Source organism: Setaria viridis, chromosome 7 (genome assembly GCF_005286985.2).
Source record: "Setaria viridis chromosome 7, Setaria_viridis_v4.0, whole genome shotgun sequence".
Classification (NCBI taxonomy): domain Eukaryota; kingdom Viridiplantae; phylum Streptophyta; class Magnoliopsida; order Poales; family Poaceae; genus Setaria; species Setaria viridis.
Genome location: NC_048269.2, coordinates 29,647,334 through 29,673,636, shown reverse-complemented (window position 1 = coordinate 29,673,636; position 26,303 = coordinate 29,647,334). Strand labels below are relative to the sequence as shown.

The following is a 26,303-nucleotide window of genomic DNA, read 5'->3' as shown; positions in this document are numbered from 1 at the left end:
CAGAGGTCCACCCAGCCAACTGAACCGAGTTCCCCTCCGATTGTGATCGCCTTGCTCGTGTAGGAGAAATCAAAGTCCTCTTGAGATGGTGACCGCATCATCTTGGTGCACCATTTCCTTGCCTCGGAGTTGTACAGGTGGAGATCGAACTGTTCACGGTCGGACGGCCGCCGGCAGAGAATGGGGACGAAAAACATGCCGCGGCCGTGCAGCAGAGTAGGCTCGCGAGGGCATGAGGATCAGATGAAGCGATGGCCGCGCCTTCGTATCGCCTGCTGCCTGATACACGAAGTACTCATTGATGTTAGGGTCTCTACCTCGCCGCCGCTGCCGTCAGGGGAGATGGCGACGCGGAGAAGGACGAGGTCTTCCACCGTGTTGAGGACCTTGGGCAGGTCGCCGAACGCGAAAGGCACGGAGTGTTGGCGCAAGGTAGGGCAGTGGACGGTGAAGCAGGAGACTTGCCGCGCGCGGGGGGGTTTACCGATTTACTTGTAAACCGCCGGTTTGGGATGAGTCGAAAGGTTGTAAATCCCCGGCGTTTGTAACCTCACATGACATAGTGAAGATTTGCTAGCTGGCGCCTGTGATTTTTTCTCTTCCTTTTTGGAAAGGTTTTCCACGTTAAAATCTCGTATCTCCCATGTTGGATTTGTTGTTCTTTGTCGTTTATATTGTCTATCGTCTCTAACAGGGATTGCTCGTGGATTGATATCCTTGGAAGGGGACAATTCAATCCTAAAATTGCTTCCCGTGACGGCACGCACGACCACTCTCGATGGTCTTTAAAATCCATCTAAAATCCATCTCGACCATCTCGTGGACCTCTCAGCCTTGCATTGTGATAAAGCCTGTTGCCCTGCAAGTATCCTTCAGACAGGCAGTGCACGGTAGCTTTCTGCAAGTATCAACGATTCGCTGCACGCAACGCGGACCTCAGGCAGAGAGATCGTGTTCAGTTGCCCTGCAGAGTTCAGAGTTCAGATAAGCACCTTATCAGATGCGCAGAACCTTGTCCTTTAAATTTCTCCCACTATGCAACACATCAGAGTCTAAAATTTCGTGCGATGCTGCGGATACTCACTCCCAGTATCCATGAATTTTCGCCGGACTTTTGGGCGTCCGTGGCTCCAGCGAATAATCGTGAATTGGGATTCGTAGGCCTGCACTGGAACTTATCTTTTTTGATTCTCCCTGTACACAGTACGCGAGGGTCTGAAATTTTGTGCCATGCTGCGGCGATGCATTGCGAGTATTAGAGAATTTTGTTGGAATTTTAGCGTGCATTTGGCATTGAGGGAATCAAGAGAATTGGTTTTCTTGCTTTTGACTATCTATGATGCAACTCTTAGTGAAACAGATTTGGAGATACTTCATCTTATGAATGAGATAGAATCAACTGAGTGCAGAACCATTACTGAAGTGGACCACCTGTGGGGATCTGCAGCTCTGAAATTCAGAGAAGAACTGAAACTTGATTTTTCAAAATCAGATACACAGAACATAGAGACTGCAGAAATTACTGAAAGAAGAAGGGCACTCTTTCGCGAGAACATGCCCGTTGATTCCAAGCTCTGTGCAAAGACAGCTTTGCTATATTGCTATAAAAAGTCTTCAAGGGCTTCTGCTTTCTCCCTGGAACAACTTCAACGGGAGAACTTTCCTGATAGCTTCGAGGTAATTTTGTAAAATAATAGTGTCAACTGAACTTTGGGTGTCGTTCTAGATTTTTTGCTTTCACAATAATGTTATTTGAATCTCGTTCATTTGCCTTCCTCAATCTGATTCTGGTTGGCAGGAAACATCTCAAAGAATGGATGCAGTTCAGATTTATGATCCCATTTTTATCTTGCGGTTCTCAATTCATACCCTTCTCATGGGTTACATTGAGCCTGCTGAATTTGCTCGGTTAGGGCTGCTTGCAATAACACTTGTTAGTATAGCATCTCCTGATCAAGAATTGAGGATGTTGGGCTATGAATGCCTAGGAGCATTTAAAAAAATTCCTTGAGGTACATGCCATTTCATTAATCTCTAAATTGTACCTGTTGTCTTGATTGGTTTATTTGCTTATCAACTATTCCTATCTGCTTGTGTTAGATTTTGTATGTGACAAATTAGCTTCACGTAGTGAACGTATTATTGGCTAATCTACATGCTTGTATCTGTATGTTTCAAATTCTAGCATTCGTAACAACGGTTACATGCTTGTTTCAGTATTGTTAAAATTCCATTCATAGTTTACATTTTCTTTGTTGGTTAATGTTGTTCACATGTAATTGCTTCTATGCTTATTTGATTTGAATGATGTCAAAACATTTATTCTTATTAACATTCTAGGAGCAGTTTGAGTGCAAAAGGCACTTGTATAGTATTCTGTATCTGTTATCCTTACATGAAAAATATATTTAAAGCTATTTTCACATATTTACAGACTTCTCAGAGAAGCAAGGAAACGTGGCAGCTTCAGCTCCTTTTGACATATCTTCAAAATGGGATATCTGAACAGTTGCAGAGGATACCTTCCATTATTAGTGTTTTTGCCACAGAAGCATCTTTGACACTATTGGATAGCTCACATGCTCAATTCACTGCCATTAGCAATTTTTTAATGCATTCCACCTCTGCCAGTCTGCAGGTAACTCTTCTTTTATTTATTTGCATATATGAACTTTCTTGGAGTGTGTATTGAACAGTATGGTATTTTAGTATATGATCTTTCTTTCTTTCTTTTTGCAGAGCATTCCGTTATTTCCAACCTTGTTGCAGAGTTTCAGTTCATTTTAAAGCTGAACATTTGTGGATACTTCGGTTACTATCTACTGGATCAAACCTAGCTAATGATGCCAAAATATACAAGAGAGGAAGAGTCTTAGAGCTTGCTCTTGCGTTCTGTTCTTCACCTGTTTCAGATTCTGAATTGAAGGTTTTAGTCCTTAAGGTAAATTCTGTAGTTTTTTAGTGCATTTGAATTTGAGTTCCTGGGATCTAGCATCTGCTTAGATATTCGAACATTTATGTCCATTTGACATGCTTGCTTCGCATTGTAGATGTTGAAGAAGTGTGTCAAGCTGCAGTTCTAGCTCATCATCTAGCGAAAGAGTCTGGCCTTCTGTTGTGGTTATCTTCTATTATTTCAATTGAAGGATCCGATGGTGTTGAAAGCTCCTGTTATAGAGTAACTGAGTTAACGTTGGAGGTAAAACATTGATAATAAATTATTTTCTGCTCTACTGCAAGCCCCTTCAGAAGGGGGGGACATGATCTGTCATCTTTTTGCATGAGTCTTCATTGCAACTGGCAATCCATTAACTGTTCCATAAAAGTTCTGTTGATGAACATGAGGATTATACCATCATTTTATTTATGCATAACACTGCTTTAGGTACTGTTTGATATATCATATGGGACATATTGATCTGTTATTTTGGTAAATTTTCTGCATTTAGTCAAATTTACTATGCTAATGTTATATAAACACCCTTGTGGGTAATTCATCATATTAGAGTTGGAGCAGATGGAATATTAGCAACCTCCTTATTAATTGGTTTATGGACATTAATCTTTTTACCAAAGTTATGGATTAATCATTTCAGCTCCATATTAGTTTTCTTTTTGGTTTGTTATGCTTTTGTCTTTTGAGACAGTTAGCTACGTTGCAATGAAACTATTTTAGTAAAATTCTGAGCAGTTTTTATATAGCAAACAGTTGCTGAAACCCACATTTTCTTTGATTATTCTATTTATGAAGGGATAGATTTGGCACAACTGTGCTATTGTTGTCAATTATTGTGTTTTTCATCTGAATGCTAGAATTACCTTGGATAAAAATCATCGAGTGACTTGTTCTTGTGTATGGCTTTTCTGCAACATCATGACTTCCTAGGTGTGTCATAAATCTTCCATCTGTTGTCAGACATCTTATTGTGGTTTGGAGACATTACTTGTGTATAATTTAAGTTTTTCTAGCTTTGAAGGTATTTGGTTTGGAGCAGATTTGCGAAGCCATTTTTAAATCATTAATCTGTAACTTGATTTGCTTTCTTTAGGTAGTCAATGATTTGATATCATCAAGACTAATTACAGTTTGGCTCCAAGAATCTGCCCTTGAGCAACTCTCGGTGATATCAGCAGACCTTTGTGTCCTTCTAATTAACAATGCTAAATTATTGAAAGGAAATGTTCCCTTGTTGACTTTAGTGCTTAGTGTGATTACATCAACAATGAGGTTGTCTATGAAAAGGAAGATATACCAACCGCATTTTACCTTGTCCCTCCATGGTGTATTTAATCTGTGCCAAGCTACTGTTGGCAGCTCAAGAAGTGCAGAGCGTAAGCTTACAATGGAACTCGGTATCGATGCCATTCTTATGAATGATCCTATGCCAATTTTATCTGAAATGGTACTTTATTTGTGTACTGCCTTTAATTCACTAGCCACTAAAAGCACGTTTTTAGCATTGTTAATTTGTTTTGATTATCTAAAACTATGTAATTCTTATGTTCCTTTTTTTTATCGATCCGCTTGAAATTCAGTAGATTTATAATTATTTGTATACATATCATGAATGTTTAAGTTTTATATAGATAATGATTAGGTATATGTAGCATCATGAAAAATGTAATCTTATCTATGCGTACAAATTACCGAGCAGTTGTTTTGTCTGCCCAAGGATTATATGGAATGTTATGTAAATCTTTGTTTTGTTTGACAGGATAAGTCAAGAATATCAATGGTTGTTTCTTGGGCAACTTCAAACATCTTCTGGTTGTACTCTATGTTGGAAATATCCTCAAAAGAGTCACCAATAAACGAGTCTCCACTTTCAAAGCTTTTGCGCTTGTTAGTGGCTTCTGTAATACTTGGGAGGATATCCAGCATCTCTGATGGAAAGAGTGGCGATCTTGCATGGAGCACCAGCAGTGTTGGAACTCTTCATTCTTTCTTGAATGATGCATATGAAAGGGTTGAAACGGTAGAAAGTTGCATTGTGAATGATACGCTGGCTGTCATTATATTATTCCTTCAAGACCATGTGCAAAAGAACAGTGATTCTTTGCCATCAGTTGTGATGGCTCTTTGCTTGTTGCTTTTTGACAGATCCAGTAAGCAAGGTACACTTCTGACTTTGCTGCATTCTAATGCTGATCATAAAGAGATTGGATGAACCTAAATTAGTCTATAAACTGTAGGCTGTCTTTGTGCTCTTGTTGTCTCCTTGCTGGAGTAACGAGGCATCTCATTCAATTTTTTTTTCCTTTTACCTTGTTGAAGCAGTGAACAAGCACCTGGCCGACAACCGTGGAAAGATTGAAATGCTTTGCTCAAAGATACGGTGTCCTGCTGAATCTAATCCTTCCTGGAGATGGTATGGGCTCTGAATGTAGACTATTCAATTTTTATACGCTTCTCTTATGATGACACAAGCGCTGGACGTCTGTATGTTGCAGAATTTAATCATGTTCATTCATCTTCAGGCATTACTATCAACCCTGGAAGGATCCTGCTGAACTGCGCACGGAGATGCAGCGCTTGGAAGAGGAGCAGGCCTGCCGAAGCCTCCTGATCCTATTTTCTAATGCCTTCAGTGCCTCCCTGCCGGAATTTCGGGTACTGTCACTAGATGATGTTGAAAAATCTGGCCTGTTCCAGTCGGAAAGGGAGTCCATGGTTAAGCAGAAACATTGCGATTAGTTTGCTGAAGCAGTAAGATGAACCTAAGACTGCTATATTCCCACATTTGACCTGTGTACAAGTCATAGAATTGTTGGTGTTTAAAGGAATGCTTGGTCCTCAGTGGGATCAAGTAGAGCTCCGTGCACAGAGCTTAACGGGACTGCCGAACGCAACCATGTTCGACACTTGAACAATTTTGGTCTGGCATTCACTGCTGTTCTCCTTTCGATTGTATAGGGCATCTACTGTTGTACAAGTCTTGGCAAACAGAGTGGTACTGCGCCTGTGTAATAGATTGGAATCGAAACACATGTCTACAGAGATATCATCTCAATGCCTCACGTTCCAAAAAAATAAAAATAAAAATACGAGAACAGGTGAGCTATGTTGTTGGAAATCAACAATCAGTGTGTGTGTGTGTGTGTGTGTGTGTGTGTGTGTGTAACTGTGAAGTACTGAAGTGTGAAGTAGTCAGCCTTCCTGGCGGCGAGAGCGTCGAGCGGCTTCTGCGAGTCGGGGAGGTTGTCGGCGAAGAGCGACCGCACCATCTCCAGGCACTCGCTGATCCGGCCTTCCTCCCAGCCGTCGGTCCTGATCGGCGGCAGGACCTTCACGGTGAGCGGCACCGGCCGCACCCGAACGGTGTTGTTACTCCCCGCAGACGAGGCTTGCCCAAATCATTCATGGGACTAACAGGATACCAATCAATCCTGGCTGACCTCCTTTTTGGCGATGCCGACGGTGCCGGTGACGAGGAAGAGGTCCAGCGGCGATACGTGATTGCAGATGAAGATTCCCCTCGTCTTGAGGTGCTCAAAGCCTTCAACACGTCCCCAGGATCCACATCTGCTCCAGTTAAAAAACAATGTGGCCACAAGTTTAGTTACTTCAGACGGTTTCCTAACTTATCGCACGTGCTGCATCTTTTAGTTGGTGTGCCGATCTTTAGGCTCTGTTCGCTTCAGCTTATCAGCTGACTTATCGGCCACCAAATAGTGTTTTTCTCTCACAACAAATCAGCCGTTTCAGCTTTTCAGTCGGCTTATAAGTCTAGCCGAACAGGCCTTTAGTTGTTTGTACGACTAGAACTAGAATATGCACTCGCTATGAAACTATATTATTTTGAAGAAATATATAATACTGTATTGTATTAGGGGTGTTTGGCAGCACTCCAACTCACAAAAACCAGGGTGTTTGGCAGCACTCCAACTCACAAAAACCAGCTCCACACTTTTGTAGCTCCACTCCAACAGCTTCAGAAAAACATGAAGCTACTCTACGTGTTTGATGGATTGTAGTGTTCCAGCTTAAGAAATACGAGGATTTGGTGGAGATATTCTATTTTGCTCACGATGAATGCTCACAAATGGCGAGTTCAGATTGTGCGCGATCCATTTCGAATTTCTTTCCTGTACAGAAGGCAGCGCTGCCATACCCAACATTACATGCAGCTTAAGGTTTGCTCAGCCTGCATCTCTCCCTCTCTCCCATTTCCATCTCCCACTCTTTTCCCAGTTCTTGACTGCTGTTTCGGTTTCGCACAGCAGTTCGAGAAAATAAAATTGAAAAAATTCGAGACAAAGTTTTCTTTCGCTCTACTGATAAGAACAGATTGCGTTCTGCCTAGGCTGACTGGACCGGTCCGGGGCTACTGGATCCGCCCGACGGTGCCGACGCGCTCGGCGGCGATGCGCATGACGCCCTCCACCAGCTGGGGCATGCAGAGCTCGGCGCCGCCCGCGGGGCCGCACCCGGCGCGGACGCCCACGCTTGCTATGTACCGCTGCACCTCCGTGCGGATCAGCTCCTGCATCGCCGCCATGAAGTCGGGGTTGAACGGGTACGACGAGGTCGCTGCGACGGCGACGGGGGCTGGTGGTGGTGGGGAGGAAGGCGAGGGCGGTGACGGCGACGGCGGCGCGGTCATGGTGGAACCGCTGGTCCGTGCCCGGGAGCGAGAGGGAGAAGGAGGTGAGCGGGTCGTCGTCCTCGACAGGCCGGCCCATCGCGCAGTCCGCCAGCTCGAACCCGCCGGACCGTGGCACGGGGCGGTAAATCTGCCCGGACCCGGACCCGGAGCTGGCGCCGTGGCTGAGGTCGCTGCGGTCGGAGACCGTCCCGGATCCCGACGAGGGGCTGTCCATCGAGAGGCTGACGCGCTTGCACGGCCGCGTCTCGAACTCGTCCGTGCCCGCGCCCGCGACCGCTCCGGAGGCGGCGGTGGCGGCGGCGCTAGATTTCGCTGGAGGCGGGGGGTGACGGGATGAGGGGGTGGCGGGATTTTTCCTTTCTCAGTCGAACCGGTGTAACGAGTGTGGAGCTTTTGAGCACCCTTTAGGTATAAAAAAACATGAATCCCTTCTATCTTTTTTTTCCCTAGAGCTGGAGTTGATGGAGCTGGAGTTGGTGGAGCTAGGCCTTGTTTAGTTCCCAATTTGGGAGTGGCAAAATTGGCATTTTGCCATAAATGCGCAACTGTAGCATTTCGTTTGTATTTGTGAATTATTGTCCAAACATTGACTAATTAGGCTCAAAAGATTCGTCTCGCAAAGTACAACAAAACTGTGCAATTAGTTTTTGATTTCATCTACATTTAGTACTCCATGCATGTACCGCAAGTTTGATGTGATGGGGAATCTTCTTTTTGCATAGTATCGAAGTTGGGATTTTGGAGGGAAGTAAACAAGGGCCTAGATGTGTTTAGCTGCGAGTTTTTTAGCTGATGGAGTGAAGCTAATTTTTCTGAAATGGAGTGCTGTCAAACCCCACCTAATAACACATAACTAGCCATCAAAAGATATCATGGACTAAACAAACCTCTAGAAAATACAGGACCGAAACTCTATCGGTATCTATCGGTACATACATGCAACGGTACATATAGGTAATGTTTTCGCTATCAGTAGCTTATTATACCATCTAGGGGTGTTTGGCAGCACTCCACCTTATAAAAATTAGCTCCACTTCACCAACTCCACACTTTCCCGATTCCACTCCACCAATTCCAAATCGACGAAAGAAAAACGAGCCCTTTAGGAAGACATTGAAAAGATAAACGTGGCTTAAATTGCCATCGTCGACCGGTGACGTGGCCGTAGATGTTGCTCTGTCGGATGCGCTCGCATGGTCACGGCAGGAGCAGCAGCATCACCACCACCCACACCGCCGTGGTCACCATCATGATCAGGGACCCACGCCGCCGACGCCCACCCGCCCGTCGTTGGCTGCCGCAGGGTACGCGGCTGCCTGGTGCCGCGCCCACGGCAGCCACCGTCGCCGCTGCCCTGAGGTGGCGGCCTAGAGCACAAAGGAGAAGGCCAGGTGGAGGTTTCTGGAAACCATAAACCCTCACCGGCCCATTAGTAAACGAGCGTCTAATAACAGTTTTCCTCTCACCGGCCCGTTACCAAACCCATAAACCCTTCCGCTCCCCGCCCACTAGGGTTTCTCCCCCAATTCGCCGCCGTAGCAACCATGGCGGCCGCCGACACCTCCAAGCCTTTCTTCCCCGCGGCGCCGCACCAGGCGCTCCTCCCCTCCCGGGGCGCCGCCGCGCGCGCCTCCCTGGACGGATCCTATTGGCGCGCCTTCCGCTCCTCCGAGCTCGTCTCCGGCGCCGACTTCCCCGTCACCGACCTCACCTTCGCCCCTGCCGCCGCCACCGCCTCCTCGCCGACCCTCGCCGCCGCGTGGTCCACCTCGCTGCACCTCTTCTCCGGCGACCCGCTCAAGTCGCTGCGCCGGATCTCCGTCGCGGGCGACCTCGTCTTCTCCCCCTCCTTCCGCTGCGACGGCGCCCTCCTCGCCGCCGGCGACAAGAAGGGGGTCGTCCGCGTCTTCCGCGCCGACAAGCCCGCGACGGGCGCCGCCCTCCGCACGCTCCGCGCCCACGCCGCCGAGACCCGCGTCGTCCGGTACCCGGTCGGCGGCGGGGACAAGCTCCACCTGCTCACCGCCGGAGACGACGCGCTCCTCACCTACTGGGACGTGCCCTCGGAGACGCCCGTCTTCACCGTCCCCGCCGCCCACAAGGACTACATCCGTGGCGGTGCGGCCTCCCCGGCCGACCACAACATCTTCGCCACCGGCTCCTATGACCGCAGCGTCAAATTGTGGGATGCCCGCACGGGGAACGCTGGCCCGTCTTTGTCCTTCTCCCATGGGGAATTGGTGGAGAGCGTGCTGTTCCTGCCGTCCGGCGGGCTGCTGGCCACGGCCGGAGGGAACGTGGTCAAGATTTGGGACGTCATTGGGGGTGGCCGGCTCGTGCACTCCGTGGAGAGCCATGTCAAGACAGTGATGGCGCTGGCGCTTGGGAAGATGGCCACCACTGGGGAGACCCGGCTGCTTAGTGCGGGCATTGATGGGTATGTGAAGTGCTTTGATTTTGGGAAGCTTAAGATCACGCACTCGTTGCGGCACCCACAGCCGCTCCTGTCCGTGGCTTGTTCGCCCTGTGGCACTGTGCTGGTGGCTGGGTCTGCAAAAGGGAAGATTTATATGGGCAAGAGGAAGAAGAAGGCTGTTGACGAGGAGGATGAAGGGACGAAGGCTGGCAGTGGTGAGATTGATTGGGTATCGCCAGAGTCTGAGAAGCCCGTGTTGAAGCCAAATTACTTCCGGTACTTCCTCCGTGGACAGAATGAGAAGGCTAAGGAGGGTGACTTTGTGATTAAGAAGCCTAAGAAGGTTAAAATTGCGGAGCATGATAAGTTACTGAGAAAGTTCAGGCACAAAGAGGCTCTGGTTTCAGCTTTGGTTAAGAACAACCCAAGAAGCGCTGTGGCTGTGATGGAGGAGCTGGTTGCGAGGAGAAAGCTGGTGAGATGCATTGGGAATTTAGATAAAGAGGAACTTGGGCTGCTGCTTGAGTTCCTTCGCCGGAATGCGACATTGCCAAGGTATGCAAGGTTCTTGTTGGGTGTAGCAAACAAGGTTGTGGAGATGCGAGAGGAGGATATCCGATCTGATGATAAGCTGAGGATGCACATCAGGAATCTCAAGAGAATGGTTGGAGAAGAGATCCAGATACAGCACACGTTGCAGGGGATTCAAGGAATGATTTCACCCATGCTTGCACTTGCCGCCAGATGAAAAAGGTGCTTTTCTTCGTACGGAGTTTTTGCTATATGTTAGCTTACAATGAGGGCTGCTGTACGCAATGTGTGTTGATTTGGGAAATCATGTTTCCTGTTTGTTAGTGAAGTATGCGTACCAGCTGATTGAGATACTGTCTTCTGTGCCTAATGTTTTTTGATCCGACAGATCGTTCCCAGTTTTGCTCATTTGATGGTATGCATTTATGCATAATCTGATATCCCCAGCAAGCTGTAATGCTTGGTAATGCTTGTAATGTTTTTCTCAATTGTTTTGTTTGTGGTGAGTTGGCTTCAACAAGCTGTAATGCATGGAGTGTCTGAGCTAAATTTATTACCTGTAGGAAACTGCTAGTTATGGTGCTCTCACCAATTTGTACATTCCAGGCACTCTACATTTACCGCTCTGCTGGTTAACTTATTACTGCTTGCAGTTCATATCTCAGTGTTAGATCAGTATATATTTCAACATATTCCTGTTGCAACTGCCTGCATCTTTCATGTTCATGGTGGTTTCATTGGCATCAGGGACAGTGGTGCAGGTAGTACCGTTACCCTTGGAGCTTTTTCCGACAAATGATGATCAGAGCTGATATGGCAAGTATTTCTTATGTGTCTGTGGCTACCTGTACTGAAATCCTAACACAGCTCGTTGTAAAATGCGCATGTCATCTTGTTTCCCTGTTAGCTCGTTGAGGGACTGAGATACTCCTCTGCATCCTGGAAGTTTTACCTGATATTTACTCACTTTGTACCCATCTTTTGGGTATGCGCAATTGCTGTCTGAAATCTGAATTTTGCAAGATTGTCGTTTGTGGTTCTTGTCACAATTTATAGCGTCTTTGAATAACTACGCATTTGAACATAATTGGGTGTTCCCTTGTTTCTGAGACTTCTTCAAGTTAAGCTGTCTGAATGTACATTCAAGTTCCCTTGTATCTGCAGACTTGCCCTATCCAGTTCAACATATCCAAGACATTGTTGATTTTGTTATTCACCATCCTATAATTGCCTTGTCTTTGTCACGCTCTTTATCCAATTGCCAGAATTTATCAGATGGGAGTTTGGAACATCTGGAAGAAGCTTTGGTTGTTTTTCGAAGCAAAATCCTGATCTTGAGCAGGTTTTTCACGAACAAGGAAAACTGGGTCTGCCTCCAGGAAAATTGACAGCGATTCCTTCCCCATCTGGACAGTACCACTCCCCAACAGGCAGCATCCTCTCTACCGGTAACTCTACCTCCGTGTCTATTGTTCTCCTGGCCTTCTACAGCCACGGCATGTCCCCGGCGCCGGTACTGCTCTCTTCCGTGGCGGCCGCAATGCCTGCTACTTCCTGCTTGAAACTGTCCTCCACTTGCATTGGCAAAGTCCGGCCAGCTTGGAGGGGGGATTTGACTAGGCATTCCTCCCCCTGCATTGCCACCGCCCGGAGGTGAACCATCCCTGCGGCGATCACCAAGTCTCTCTTGTACTGGAACGCGTCGTCGGACCGAGCCATCTGGTACCCCCAACCGCCAGAGAAAACTGTGTTTCACTGGCCAACTCTTGTTCAGGCTCATCATTCGGTATGACTGGTGCAAATACGAGATGGAAAGACTCCCTGTTCATTTCTGCAAACCCAGATACCACCACGTATCCACTGCATCATCAGCTATTCAGTATTCACCCACGTATCCACCATGATCGAGGTGCACGGTCCATTTCACAACGTATCTTATGCTTACAACAAACAACAAAGCCTGACTCTTAGTCGGTAGGCTCACAGCATATCTTACGTTTACACTTCACACAGTCTGACGCATGGCACTGCATTTAGATACAGTCGTCAGTCGGCATGCACTCTCAGTTTCAGACATTCAGGTTGAACCTGCCCGGAAAAAGCACAGCCTGGTCAGGATTTGATAACCCAATCATGGCAAACCATTCCCCTATTATCCAAGTAACTACGTAGAATCATACAGAACTTGATACAACCGAAACAGCATTAGAAACTTAAAATGTGCATGTCTTGCGAAACAATTCCAACAGCTGTGCTCGGCAAATTAGCTCTTAACAGTTAACAGGCAGAAACATTCAGAAGCTTGAAAGGATCTGGAAAGATGCTGCCCCGAGCAAATTTAAGATAATGCCATAAAACCGAGATGTCTGACATGCATGCTCTGTTTCAAGTCGAGCCCAAATTCTTTGGTACTTTCTGCTTCAATGGAAATCGAACAAATTGATGCAGCCTTTCACGAGTAGATGATCACGCACCATTTGATCGTGGAGAAAGAATAATTCACGGAGGGATGACAGCCAATCAGGTTGTCTTCTAGTATGGTTCTAGCTGAAGTACAGAACCTCGTCCAGCTTCAGATTCCCGGAAGTCGCTGTCTCGCTGATGCCCTCACTCCGCCGCCGCCGCCGCCGCAGGCCGGCAGCTTCACCGTCCAAATCACCGCCACCAAGGCGATGTGCGATAGGGACAGAGTCGTTGGTCCCGTTCGCACGGCCGCCGTCGTTGCGCTGCGCAGCACCTGGAGCTCCATTGCAGCCGCGGCGACGGCGTCCGCCTTCCTCTCTCTCTCTCCAACCTTCTTCGCGTTCGGGTGCGGGGGTTACGAGATGGAGAAAAGGAAGGCTTATTTCAGCGGGCGTGCGGATGCAGCCTGAGCGCAGAGGTCGGGCCTGGAGGCGGTGGGCTCGGGGTAGAGCCGCCATGGCCGGCCAAGGCAGGTCGACGAGGTTTTTGCACGTAGCACCCTCAAATTGGATCGCGATTAATAGTCGTGATCCAACTATTTTCATATAAACCTCTAAATTGGATCTCGATTAATAATCTCGATCCAAATAATTGCAGAAAAACCCCTAATATTTTGCAAATATCCCCTCCGTTCGTCTGCAATGCCTCCGGGCTCTCTTCCCCTTCCGCTCCGGTGACGGCGACGGCCGCTCGTCGTGGCGAACTGATTCCGCTCCACCGGATCTCCCCCCTCTGCTTATCTCCGGATCTCGCCTGCGTCTTCCTACTCCGTCTCCCCCACCAGTCCACAGCTCTGCATCTTCTCGTCCCGCCGTCGTCGAGCAGGGTGGGAGCCTGGGGGCGCCATATCCGATCGCGACTTCGTAGCGGCCAATCCAAACATAATGATCATTGAATCAGTCGATAAAATTGATCTGCTGAATCCTAAAAAGTTAATTGAAATAAGACAGTTATCCACATCAATTCTAGCGCCTGCGAACAACCACGGGGAGCGAGGTTCTGGAGTTCAGATGCTTCATTTCCTGAGGTGCTTCTGTGGCATGCTGGCATCGGAACTTGAGATTAGCATGCCAGCGTCTCATGTTGTTCAGATTCTTTTAGGCTGTGTCCAGAGACCAGAAACCATATGTTGTTCAGAGTGTGCAGTGGATGTTTAAGATGTGCAGAGCTGTAAGCGTGCATCTTTAACTGTTGTTGCTCTGAAATTGCCACACAAACGTTTCAAATTAGTAGATGATAACTGGGGGAATATGAGATGCAAAGAATCCATCTTCTCCATTTCTGGAACCCAGATACCACCACGTATCTAATGCATCTTCAGATTCTACAAAGATTGAGAAAGGGCGGACACTAGACCAAAATATAACAATTCTCCCACCAATGCAGTGATGGAAGTGGCATACCTTATGTTTACAGCAACATCGCCTTCTAATCCCAAGCAAGTTTGGGTAGGCTCACAACATATCATATGTTTGCACTTTACAAAGTCTGACGATGGTACACAAGCTGCATTTAGACACAGTCGTCAGTCGGCACGCATGCTCAGTTTCAGGTTGATCCTGCCCGCAAACAGCACAAACGAGACAGAATTTGAAACCCGAACCATGGCAAACCATTCCCCTAAGATCAAAATAACTATGTGGAATCATACAAAAGTTAACACAATCAGAACAGCATTAGAAACTTGAAGCACGCAGGTCTTGCAATTTTGCAAAACATCTCCAGTTCCAGTTGTGCTCGGCATTCGGCAAACAAGCTCTTCACAAACAGAAATATTCAGAGGTTTGAAAAACTGAAAAGGATATGAAAGATGCTGCCCCCGAATACATTTCAGGCAATACTAGAAAACCAAGACGTACACATGGAAGCAACCAGATACAACCGAGACGAACTGACAAAGGGATATGGTATGCTGATTCGTCATGGATTGTCAAAGGTCTCAACACATGAATACCATAAAATCATTACTTGATGAACGCTACAAGCATGTAATCATGGTCTATACATTCAGTAGTGCGTGCCATCCTTCAGCATATGTATCCTTGGCACCTAACAATAGAACATAGTACAGCAGCAAGAGCTAAAAATATTTACAAGCACACAAGAGAACCATGTATTGATGTATACGTCTGCCTCCTGACATGAAAGAAAATCAAGAGGAATCGAAGCTTATTATATGTTCTATCAACGAATCAGCTATCAAGTGAAACACACAAGGCCAAAACTAACTACAGAATCCAACCCACTATGACGCTGGGCAAGCAGACCCGCCTCTCACCGCTTCCTTTTTGCTCTACTTGTGCTTTGCTTCGCTGCAGTTTCAATTTTCACCTTAGCAGCACCTCGTTTGGTTCCAGATGAAGTTGGCTTCGCTCTGGTTTCAACTTTCACTTTAGCAGCACCACGTTTGGCTCCAGATGAACCTTTCTTCTTGTACCTGTTGAATCCCCTGCCACTTTCCTGTAAGACACATTTAGACAGTGTTACCAAATGTAATAAAAGGAACATAGTTTTTCTTGTCTCACTAATACAATTTTCTACTCTGAAGGTATCATCAGTTTTGTCACCATCTTTTAAAAGACCCTAAGAAAATAGTCATATAGAAGTAGCTATGATAGCTACAAATGATGGATACAATCATGCCAAGTGCATTCCTAATAATTCATCATTGCAGGTAAAATAGACATAATTGTAAGCAGTGAATATTTAAATTTCGGTAAGTCCATTCCTAGTGCCAGTTCGTCTGACATGAATAAAAGGGACAAATCACAGGAAAAGATGGGTATTTCATCACCTTTTGATATCGTCGATAGGCATTTTGGCCAGTCAACTCCTGCCCATTTTTTGAGACATAAACCTGCAGTCCCAATCCAACAAAGCAAAATTAGGTCTGGTTTCTTTAAGAAAAGAATGATCTTGAAAAACAGTGAAATGAAAACTAATATGCATCGACACTTTCTTTTTAAAAAAATATGCATAGACACTGAAGTAGCACAAAATGACCAACAACTTTCTATTATCTAAAGGTTTAAGAAGTGAACTGGAACTCTGGAAATACAGCTTTACCCTCCTCCCACTGTCATTAGTAAACCAATGGCCAGAGCCAGATTGAGTTCCACTGGCATGCACCCTTCTTTTACCAACATCAGTTGGAACTGGGATCCCTCTATTTGGTGTCACCCACTCATCATTTGTAGCTGCACTCGAGTGGAACTGCCTCCTGCATTAATACAAAGAAAAAAGTTAGAAGCAAGTACAAATGACATTGCTCAGTACTAAAAAGCTATGATCAAGATGTGCACCTGTAGCTGAGACTTTTTCCTCTGCTTTGCTCATTTTCTCTCTTACTTCCTGCTCCAGTGGGAAGGAAATGCTGCAGCCTATCACGGACTAGATCTCGCACCCTTGGGTCTTGATGGAAGAAATAATGCATGGCAGGAGGACGACCATCCAGGTTGTCATCTAGTACACCTCCACTTGAAGTGCTTTGTTGCTGGAAATGCCCTTCCATTTCATCAGGGTATTTGGGTTGAGAAACCTTGGAACAAGAAAAACTGTTGCCTTCTTTCTGCTGAGAAGATCCTGCATCTTTCGTAGAATTGAAGTATTCATTGCAGAACTCATCAAAGGCAGGTGTTGCCCAATTGTTATTCATCACAGCTTCGCTCTTCTGCACAGTAGTGCTCCCTTGGTGCTTCCTGTTTTCCTGAAAGGTAGACTTTTCCTGCATATATTTGTGCATGGATTTTTGTCTCTTTTTAACAGGGCTTGGCTTCTTTGCTTTATTTTGATTCTCTTCATCGTCTGCATCAGTGTCAGAGTCCAGCAAAAGGATTTTCCTCATCGGGCTTATTGTTATCTTAGGAAGTAATTTCTTTGAACAGCTTTCTTCCAAAGATTTTGAAGCAGAAAAATTTGGTGTCTGTGTAAATTTTGATGTATTTGCTTTGTTTGATGATTGAGTCATAAGGACACCACGGTTGAGCAGGGAGAATTTTGAGTTACTGGAAGTGCTGCAACTACCAACAGATGGTGGCACATCTGCAAGTTAAGATGACAACCCGATTATGCTCTACACAAGAAAACCAGAATGTCCCTAAAAAGTGGTAACTGGTAATGAAATAACAAGGTACATTTATTTCAAAAAAAAAACAAGCTACGGACTAAGATCCATAACCAATCAGTCATGCATATTTCTATAAAGACCAGAGAAGCATCATAGAGGCACATAACAAATACTTCTTGTAATAGAGATACTCCACAAATAAACTCAAACACAAAAAATTATAAGACAAAATTGTACAAATAAAGACTAATATTGCATTATCCACTCAATTTGATTTTATGATCCTGTACACACTAATGAGCTCCTTGTAAGTGCATATAGGGTCAATGTTGTACATCATGGACAGGTTACTAAGGAAAGCTACTGGTCACATTTTGTTTGTATCAACAGCAAAATTTGAGAGTCGTCAGAGATGCAGCGAGAACATATCTCTACCAATGACAGTCAATGAATGAATAAGTAGAAGGAGACAAACAGGAAAAGGAGTGTTTTATATGGTCTAGCAGCGGTTTGTTCTAGTCTTTGGCCAACATAAAGTAAGATGCCAATTGAAGGGGTTTTAGTCTCTTGTCCAGCTGAGGTAATTTGGAAAACTATTCGTTTTTGCAGGGAAATGTCTGCTCAGGAGGGAGGCTGAGATTAGATATCGGATGTAGTTCAAGCACTTGAGCAATGATTACAAAGATTTTAATGCATAACTTGCGCACACATAAGTTGGTGAGGTTACACTAATTTTGCTTGTCTGAATCCAGCTCCTGAAGCAAGAAGTATTTTAGATTTCTCCCGTTTAATTTGGTTAGTGTACAGTGTCTGTAGGTAATTTATCTCTGTATGTTGCAGCCTGCTGTATGTTTGCAGATGCCTTCTCTTAGATGCAACAGTTTGTTGAAGGAAGTTGCGGCATCCCTATGTACTCCATAACTTTTCAAACTAAGCTGGATAATTACCCCCGATGAAGTCAAATCTAAACATTTCTATGACATGACTTGAAAATGATTCCCTGAAATGTATTGGGATGGCTACATTCCAGATGCAGAATTATAGGCAAACACCAATAAGGGAAGTGAATGCAAAATTTTCGAAGTTGAGATAAGTGTACCACTCAGGCGCTCACCTCGGACTGGTCGGTCCTCATCTGTGGTCCAATCTTCAATATCGTCTTCCAAACTCCCAGTCCCAACCGCACCCGTTGCTGCATTTTCACTCATCAATGGAGACACTTCCGCTGCAGGTGGTCCTGGCGCCTTGAGAGGAGGTGGTGTTGGCGCCAGATGTGGCAGCGCAGGGCACTTCCGCAGCCGCTTAAGTGGAGTCATTTCGCGCTGGGCTGGCTCTGGCCTTCGGTCACCAGCGATGAACGACGAGGGAGCACGAGGAGCTACCGGTGCTCTCGGTTGCTTCTGATGCTGGCCGTCAGCAAGGAAGTCGTCATCATCGTCGTCGCTGATGCCCAGCGAAAAGGAGGGTGCATCGGGCGCCTCACAGCGCCGCACCTGCGGAGTTGGCGCTGGGTGGGCTGGCGCAGGGCCCTTCCGTAGCCGCTTGAATCGATTGGTCTCCGGCGGCGGCTGCTTGCTACCGGCGAGGTCAAAGTAATCCTCCTCATCTACAGCGCCGGCCGAAGTGGGAGCTCGGGGCGCCACATGCGGCCGCGCCTGCTGGTGACGCTGGCCGGTGACGAGGATTTCACCGTCGTCGTCGTCGAAGCCCAGGGAGAATGACGGCGGGTCGGGCGCCGCGGACCCCCGCGCCCGCTCCTCCCGACGGCCTCCCGCGGGGGGTCGGGGTTCCTCCTCAACGTCGTCGTCGTCGTCGAAGCCCAGGGAGAACGACGGCGGGTCGGGGGCCACGGACCTCCGCGCGCGCTCCTCCCGGCGACCTCCCGCGGGGGGGCGGGGCTCCTCGACGTCGTCGTCGTCGTCGAAGCCCAGGGAGAACGACGGCGGATCGGGCGCCGCGTACCCTCGCGGCTGCTCGCGCCGGTCGCTCCCGACCGGGGTAGGGGGGTCATCCTCATCCGAATCGAAACCCAGCGAGAAGGAGGGCGCCGTGAAGTCCATTGCGGCGGATGCGCCGGCGAGAGCTAGGGTTTGTCTCGGCGCGAGATGGGATAGCTCGATTTGGGGAACGGAGGCGACGGATTTGGGGAGAGGAATGGCAATCGAAATGGGCGGGTTATTGGCGGGAGAGCTCTGGTTTCGTAAATTTCGTGGAGGGAATCCGGAGGTTTTGGAATGGGTTTGGAGTTTGGACTTGGGCTTGAGGTGCGTGCGGGCGTGCGGCGCCGCGGCTCCGGCGGAGACGAAAGGTGCTGGCGTGCTGCGGAAGAAGACGGCGTGAGAGTACGCGGGGGCCGCGCTGCTCCCCATGATTGGGCTGAATTTGGCCCACGTTTCCAAAATCAGGCAAACAGAGCCCTAACAACAAGATTATGGGCCGATCTTACCACAATCCTACGTCATGGGCCCGGTTAGCCAGACTAAGGCCTAGTGCTAGCCCAAACTTGGGTCTTGTTTACTTCACCCCCAACTTCCAACTTTGACACTATGCAAAAAGAAGATTTCCCATCACATCAAACTTGCGGTACATGCATGGAGTACTAAATGTAGATGAAATTAAAAACTAATTGCACAGTTTTGTTATACTTTGCGAGACGAATCTTTTGAGCCTAATTAGTCAATATTTGGACAATAATTCACAAATACAAACGAAACGCTACAGTGTGCTACAGTGCCGGAACAGTAATTTTGACATTTGTCAACTAAACAAGGGCTTGATCTCTTTCTAGAGTTGTTTCCTCTCTGGCACGCCACCAGGTGACGGTAAGTTGGTGGTGTTAAGAACGCGTGGTGTGTTTTGAATTTTGAGTCTACTCCCTCCGTCCTAAATTATTATTTATTTTAGTATTTTTAATATATAAATTTTACTATGCATTTAGATGTATGAAATGAATAGTAATTTGGGATGGAAGGAGTACATAATTTTTATTTTTATTTTTTTAATATATAAATTTTACTATGCATTTAGATGTATGAAATATCTATATATAGAAAATTTAAAATGAACAGTAATTTGGGATGGAAGGAGTACATCGCTAATTTGCTACGCACGTCCTCGTTCTTGTTCTTGATCCGATATTTCGGAGTGCATATTTTTAATTTTTTTTGTTGAAAGGATAATTCGTATACAATTGCATAGGTGAACTCAGCAACTACTAAATAAAGTTATTAAAGCTAGTACTCTCAGGAACTACATCCGCATAGGGCGAAACTCTACTGGAGAGATCTTCGGTCGGGCCACCATGTGCTGGTCTACATCAATATTGTCGATGCAAGCTACCTTGGATGCTGACCACGTTCACTACCGATGGATACCGGTATCCAAAGAAGGCGTAAACAAGCACACCAATGCATGATTGACGCAGGACAGTACTCCCCAAGCATCAATGAGTAGTCTTGTTCACACACTCTTTCCCTGCATTGTCTGCTTAACTACCACCCCGTCGGAGTACCCTACACGATCTAACCACCGTGTCGACGCTTGACGGGGGGAGGATCCATTCCCATCCAACTGCCCCAAGCTGGCCAGGCAAAACACGCACGCTTGACCCGATCCACACCTACGATCACGGAGCGAAACCCGATCGCACGCTAATGATACCTGTCCGGGCACCGAGCGGCCAAGGATGGATCAAGCTAGGCATCGAACAGGACAGGTCACATGGATCGCCAAAGAGAATCCACAGTAAAATACACGGCATCCGACAAGCATCACTTAATCGAGCTACATCGTATTCCCTTTCGAGCGGTCGAGCAGCTGGATCCTTCCCGACTCCTGGATCATTACTTCTGACCTAACTAAACATCACACGAAATTTACAGCGAGCTGCCGACTCCCCATCATGAGAGCACACACGATCCCAGTGAAAAAAAAATCTGGCGTCTGAACGGCTCGTTACGGATAAACACGGATCGGTACAGTGCATTTGCCCGAGATTAACCTCGGGCGCTGGTGTTACTGTTAGCTTTGCGCCACTCGGTTTAAATTTTGAACCGCACCAGCCTCGACTGTTCCAACGCAGGAATCACAGTGCCGCTGCTGGCCGAAATTTTAGGCATCGTCCCCTGCACCGTCGTCAGAGGGCCGCACGGTGTCGTCGCCTTCCCGCCACCATGGCATCCACCAGACCACCACCACCACCACCACCACCACCCGCGGTCACGTGGGCCCCATCGGCCCCTGCGCCCACGTCCTCCCTGACATGTGAGGGCCTCGAGTCCGACGTGGCGGGCCTCAAGCTTCCTCGTGCTCCGCCCCTCGGATGCCTTCGCCGCCCGCGCGTGCCTGCCGGCGTCCGAACACCGGACAGCGCGGCGCCCCGTGCGCGCGGCGGCCACGTGGGCGGTGGCGAGCTAGCGGACGGGCACGCCGCGGCGTGGTGGATGCGCAGCCTGCAGGGGGGTGGGGAGCACAGCGGCGCGCTGGCGGGCGGGTGGGATCGGATTGGATGGGAGGGAAGAACGATTCAACGGGGACGTGGGGGAGCAGGCAGGGGGAACTGTTCCGTTATTGCCCTCCGTTTTGGAGGGGACTGCGGCGGCGCTGGTGGTGGTGTTGTCTCGCTGTCTCGTGCCGGGATTTGGTGTTCGAGGAAGCGTCACGGGGCCGTGGGACCCGCACCGGCCCAGGCGCATGGCGGATCGACAGTGGACTGACGTGGTTACTTGTCTGACGTACTCCGATCTGTCCAATCGTGCAATTTCCACCGACGCCGAGGATGATGATGACATTGCAAGATCACTAATAACGCCGATCAGGCGATCAATGTAAAACAATGCTAGGTCATATGGGGACGTTGTTTGCTCACATTTTTCACACGAAATGAACTGATTTATACGTTTATTTCAAAAAAAAACTGATTTGTGAAGGCAGTAAATTCTGTTCTCCCACTGCATGATGGCAAATCTCCAGTATACCAGGACTTTGAGCAGCAGCAGGCCAGCAAGTTCCCTGCCCTGCAGGCTGCTGGCTGCAGCGCACACCACTGCAACTCTGCAAGCAAGCAAGGATCACGAGACCCCCAATTGCACGGCCACATTCATCACATCATATCCGCACAGTAGCGGACAGGAGCCCGAAACGAAATCCCCAAAGCGCCCCTAGGCCAAATCCGTCCTTGGCATCGGGCACGGCGCCCCAAAACAAAAAAACACCCACTCCATGTGTCCTAGACCCTAGTTTACTTCCCCCCACTTGGCTCGCCCGCTTGCTTTGCTTGCTCGCGCTCCCATTTCCCAACGCCCCCGCGCAGTACACCCCACCACCTCCAACGTCTCTCCCCTGCACTTCCACGCCGCTCCGCGTGCGCCGTGCGTCTCCTCTCTGCTTGTCTGTCCGCTCCCGTCCGATGCTGCCGACGACGGCGCGCGCCGTCCCGAGCCGTAGCCGGAGATGAGCTCCAGGAACCGCTCCGCCACCGCCACCGCCGCCTCATGCGCTGCCCCGGCTGCGGCTGCGGCGCCGTCTCTACGGACGCCGCGGCGGCTGCGACGGCGGCCCGTTAAGGCCTCGGCGTCGGGCGGCGGGCGGCGGAGCGGGCCCGCCACGCCGCTGTTGAAATGGGACGTGGGCGGCGGCGGCGGAGGAGGTGAGGGGAGGAAGCTGGGTGGCGGCGAGGAGGCGGGGGCCGGCGCGCGGGAGAAGGCGAGGGAGGTGTCAGTGCGGAGGCTCGCGGCCGGGGTGTGGCGGCTGCGCCCGCCCGAGGCGGTGGCCGGGGCCACCGCGGCCGGAGGCGCCGAGAGGAGGGTCCGCGTGGGTGTCGAGGTATGTGTGCCCGGCGTGCTTCCGCATCTGCGTTTCCAGTTTGGTCTGTTTCGTTTTCGTCTTGCCATGCTGCCGATAGCAAAGGGAGGCACCGAGCGCGTGCTTTGCAGTAGTTTCTCCTAGTGGCAACTATTTTTTCCCTATTTTTTAAGCTAATAAATCATTTCGGTGCTTAGTGAATAAAATGCAAACTTTAAAGATATCTCCCAGTTATTATACCCAAAACATGCTAGCTTGGTGCTCCAGGACACAGATCTCCGGTACTCCTCCTTGTTTACCAGTATAGTTAGAGCTGCTTAATCCGCCTATACTCCATTAGCGCAAGTCAAATCTGGTACGAGCCGAGTCTCCTCATTGAAGCCTGAGCAGTAACACTGCCGATTGCCATGCCGCCGCATTTAGTTCCGACCTGGACGTTGGATGCGTTACACTGAAGCATGGCCATTTATGGAGGCGGCCGTGCAGCAGCCACAGTACGACGGCCGTGATCGCCTTCCCATCAAACCAAAAGGCGCAGCGCTTGCTTCCCCTGTGCTGGGATCTCCTCATGTGATTCCTGCGCGGGGCCCCACAGGCATCGGATCCTCTCCGAGTCTCCACGCCCCTGCCCGGGCAACCACAGCAAATGCGCTGCCCGTGCGTCTTAGCCGTTTATGGTTGGTCATAAGTACAGGGGCACGGCTTCGTTTTTACCCAATTGCTGCGTGGGGAAAGAGTGGTGAGTTGGAGCTTGGAATTTGGATCGGATGGTGAAAGGATTGGCAGGGTGTGAGCTTCTGAGCGGGGCCAAAATGGTTCCACTCTTGTGCCGTGCAGCAACAAACACTGGGTTCAGGGAGCACGTGGTCCTGTTTAGTTGCTTGTCTCGTGCTTTTGGGGACTATCCTAGCTATCCAACTGATGGGGCTTCAATTCTGAACTTTAGGTTGGGATCAAAATGCTAGCTAACAAATGTGACGATGTTACCGACGCTATCGGTGTAGGTTCTCTGTATGTGATTCGGATTGGGAGAGGTCTCCCCATGTTATGATTGTTTGGGACCCTATAGATTCTCTTTGTTCTTTGAGAATGTCTATTGAAAATTCACCTTTTTAAAAAAAGATATGGATGCGTGATGTAAGACCTTTCGTGTCCCTTTCAAGTTAGGGTACACAACAGTAACATGAACATATACAGATCCGGTGCTGCTCATCAGATCTTAATCATGGAACAAGTGACTGTTTATCTTACCGTGGTGCAAATAGTATTTTCTTTGTAAAATGTGACCAACCTGGCATGCTTGTGTGTTTTATTTGTCTCATGTGCCTGTATGACAGCATATCCCAAGGCATCTACAAGTCCAGCTTCTCAAGCAGAACACTTTGGGCCATCACCAGAGTATGAAGAATGAGGCTTCAAGCCCCATTTCTGTCTTGGAGAGGAAGAGTGGAGAGCTTCACAAGGTGAGGGAAAGAACCTACCGAAATGTCAACTACTTCTGTTTGTATCAGCCTGTAAAATCATTGACATAGGAAATTATGCAGGTACAACTTCATGCTACTTCCACTACAATGGAAAAGGCAACAAAATGGGAGCCTGAGGACAGAAAAGGAATGGAATCACATGATGCCTATCTGATAGCCAGCCAGCTAAATCTTCTTGACGAGCAGCAAGACACAACTTATGTTGCTAACCTCCAGATGGAGCTCCAGCAAGTACGTGATAGGGTGACTGAGCTGGAAACTGAGCGGCGGTCAGCTAAGAAGAAGCTTGACCACCTGTTCAAGAAACTTGCAGAGGAGAAAGCGGCTTGGAGGAATAGAGAGCATGAGAAAGTACGTGCCATTCTTGAAGATATGAAGGCGGACCTTGATCACGAGAAGAAAAACAGGAGGCGGCTGGAGATGATTAACTTGAAGCTCGTCAATGAGTTGAAGGAGGCCAAGATGTCAGCGAAGCAGCTGTTACAAGAGTACGAGACAGAGAGGAAGGCGCGCGAGCTCACTGAGGAGGTGTGCAATGAGCTGGCTAGAGAGGTGGAGGAAGACAAAGCTGAGATTGAGGCCTTGAAACAGGACTCCCTGAAGCTGCGAGAGGAGGTGGATGAGGAGCGGAAGATGCTGCAGATGGCTGAGGTGTGGCGTGAAGAACGGGTGCAGATGAAGCTTGTTGATGCAAAACTTACTCTCGATGCCAAATACACACAGCTGAGCAAACTGCAACAGGATGTTGAGGCTTTTATTTCTGCATGCAGCTGTGCTAATGGAGACATCACGGTAGTAGAAGAAGCAGAGAACATAATACAGGCAATCAAGTCAGTCAGAGCCCAAGATGCTGAATTCAGATATGAGCCCCCGGCTGCCTCAGAAGACATATTTTCCATTTTTGAGGAGCTGCGTCCGAGTGAGGAGCCTGTCATCAAGGAGATTGAGCCATGCTACAAGAATAACTCTGCCAAATGTGAATCAGAAATTCAAGAGGCTAGCCCAATGACAGATATATTCCTCGAAAAGAAAGCCAAGGTGTACTCAAATAAAAGCCCTCAAGATGAAAGCGACACTGAAGATGGCAGCAGCTGGGAGACAATAAGTCATGAAGATATGCAGGGTTCAAGTGGTTCACCTGACGGAAGCGAACCATCAGTCAACAACAAGATCTGTGATGGAAGCATATCTTGGAAAAGTGGAAATGATTTCGAGTACAGAGGGAATGAGAAGCTAAAGGATGATTTGACCGATGCATACCTGACAAACGTGAATCAACCCAAGAAGAAAGAATCAGCCATATCGAAGCTCTGGAAGTCATCACGTCCAAAGAACAGTGAGATATGTAAGAAAGATGCCGTCGAAACAGTTAATGCGAGATCATCCAATGTTCGGCTGTCAGTCGGGACTTACTCCACTGTTGAAAGTGGCATTCAGGAAATAGGACTCAGTCCACCGAGCGTCGGGCAGTGGAGCTCCCCTGACTCGATGAACATTCAATTCAACAGGGGCTTCAAGGGCTGTATAGAGTACCCGCGGACGTCCCAGAAGCACAGCTTGAAGGCAAAGCTCATGGAGGCACGGATGGAGAGCCAGAAGGTCCAGCTCCGGCAGGTGCTCAAGCAGAAGATTTAGAGTGGCCAGAACCAGAAGGTGAAACATTGTAAACCTAGAATTTAATCCAAGGAATAATGTCAAGAGTACTTAGATGCTTCTTTTCCATGTTTTAGAGTAACCTGTAATGCATGTACAACAAGGACTAGAAAAAGGGGACAATGCTGGCCTTTGTGGGCCGGCTCTGGAGCCTTGCTGCTTCTGTATCTTACTTTAGTTTTGAGGTAATGGTTCCATTTTATAGGCTATGGTGAGATCCGTCATGATGTATAATACAGACATATACAAGCAGCAATGTTCAGAAAAATTGCTTCCCCGGA

At 48.1% G+C, this 26,303-nt stretch overlaps 3 protein-coding genes, 1 long non-coding RNA gene and 1 pseudogene across 5 annotated transcripts; 3 read left to right on the top strand and 2 right to left on the bottom strand.

Annotated features, from left to right (window-relative positions):
* The first annotated feature begins 1,802 nt into the window (after positions 1–1,802).
* LOC117865473 (uncharacterized) lies at positions 1,803–4,779 on the top strand. Its single transcript, XR_004642538.2, has 6 exons — positions 1,803–2,012; positions 2,435–2,638; positions 2,740–2,941; positions 3,051–3,199; positions 4,050–4,403; positions 4,716–4,779. It is a non-coding gene; the product is annotated as an uncharacterized lncRNA (long non-coding RNA).
* Positions 4,780–7,051: 2,272 nt separating this feature from the next.
* On the bottom strand, positions 7,052–9,153 carry LOC117865363 (transcription factor MYB77-like; annotated as a pseudogene).
* Positions 9,076–11,211, top strand: LOC117865017 (protein SLOW WALKER 1). The gene has a single exon (XM_034749094.2). The coding sequence runs from the start codon at positions 9,152–9,154 to the stop codon at positions 10,769–10,771; it is 1,620 nt and encodes a 539-aa protein (XP_034604985.1). The 5' UTR covers positions 9,076–9,151; the 3' UTR covers positions 10,772–11,211.
* Positions 11,212–14,956: 3,745 nt separating this feature from the next.
* Positions 14,957–19,618, bottom strand: LOC117862470 (uncharacterized). Of its 2 annotated transcripts, XM_034745949.2 has the most exons (5): positions 18,198–19,399; positions 16,320–17,058; positions 16,084–16,237; positions 15,812–15,874; positions 14,957–15,477 (listed from the first exon to the last, which is right to left on the bottom strand). In XM_034745949.2, the coding sequence occupies exons 1-5, from the start codon at positions 19,141–19,143 to the stop codon at positions 15,292–15,294; spliced, it is 2,088 nt and encodes a 695-aa protein (XP_034601840.1). In that variant the 5' UTR covers positions 19,144–19,399; the 3' UTR covers positions 14,957–15,291. The 2 variants fall into 2 exon arrangements, with proteins under 2 accessions (XP_034601840.1, XP_072151307.1); XM_072295206.1 differs by having other exon boundaries at positions 15,338–15,477; positions 15,812–16,237; positions 18,198–19,618.
* Positions 19,619–22,327: 2,709 nt separating this feature from the next.
* Positions 22,328–26,303, top strand: LOC117864291 (uncharacterized). Its single transcript, XM_034748337.2, has 3 exons — positions 22,328–22,906; positions 24,223–24,348; positions 24,430–26,303. The coding sequence occupies exons 1-3, from the start codon at positions 22,535–22,537 to the stop codon at positions 26,002–26,004; spliced, it is 2,073 nt and encodes a 690-aa protein (XP_034604228.1). The 5' UTR covers positions 22,328–22,534; the 3' UTR covers positions 26,005–26,303.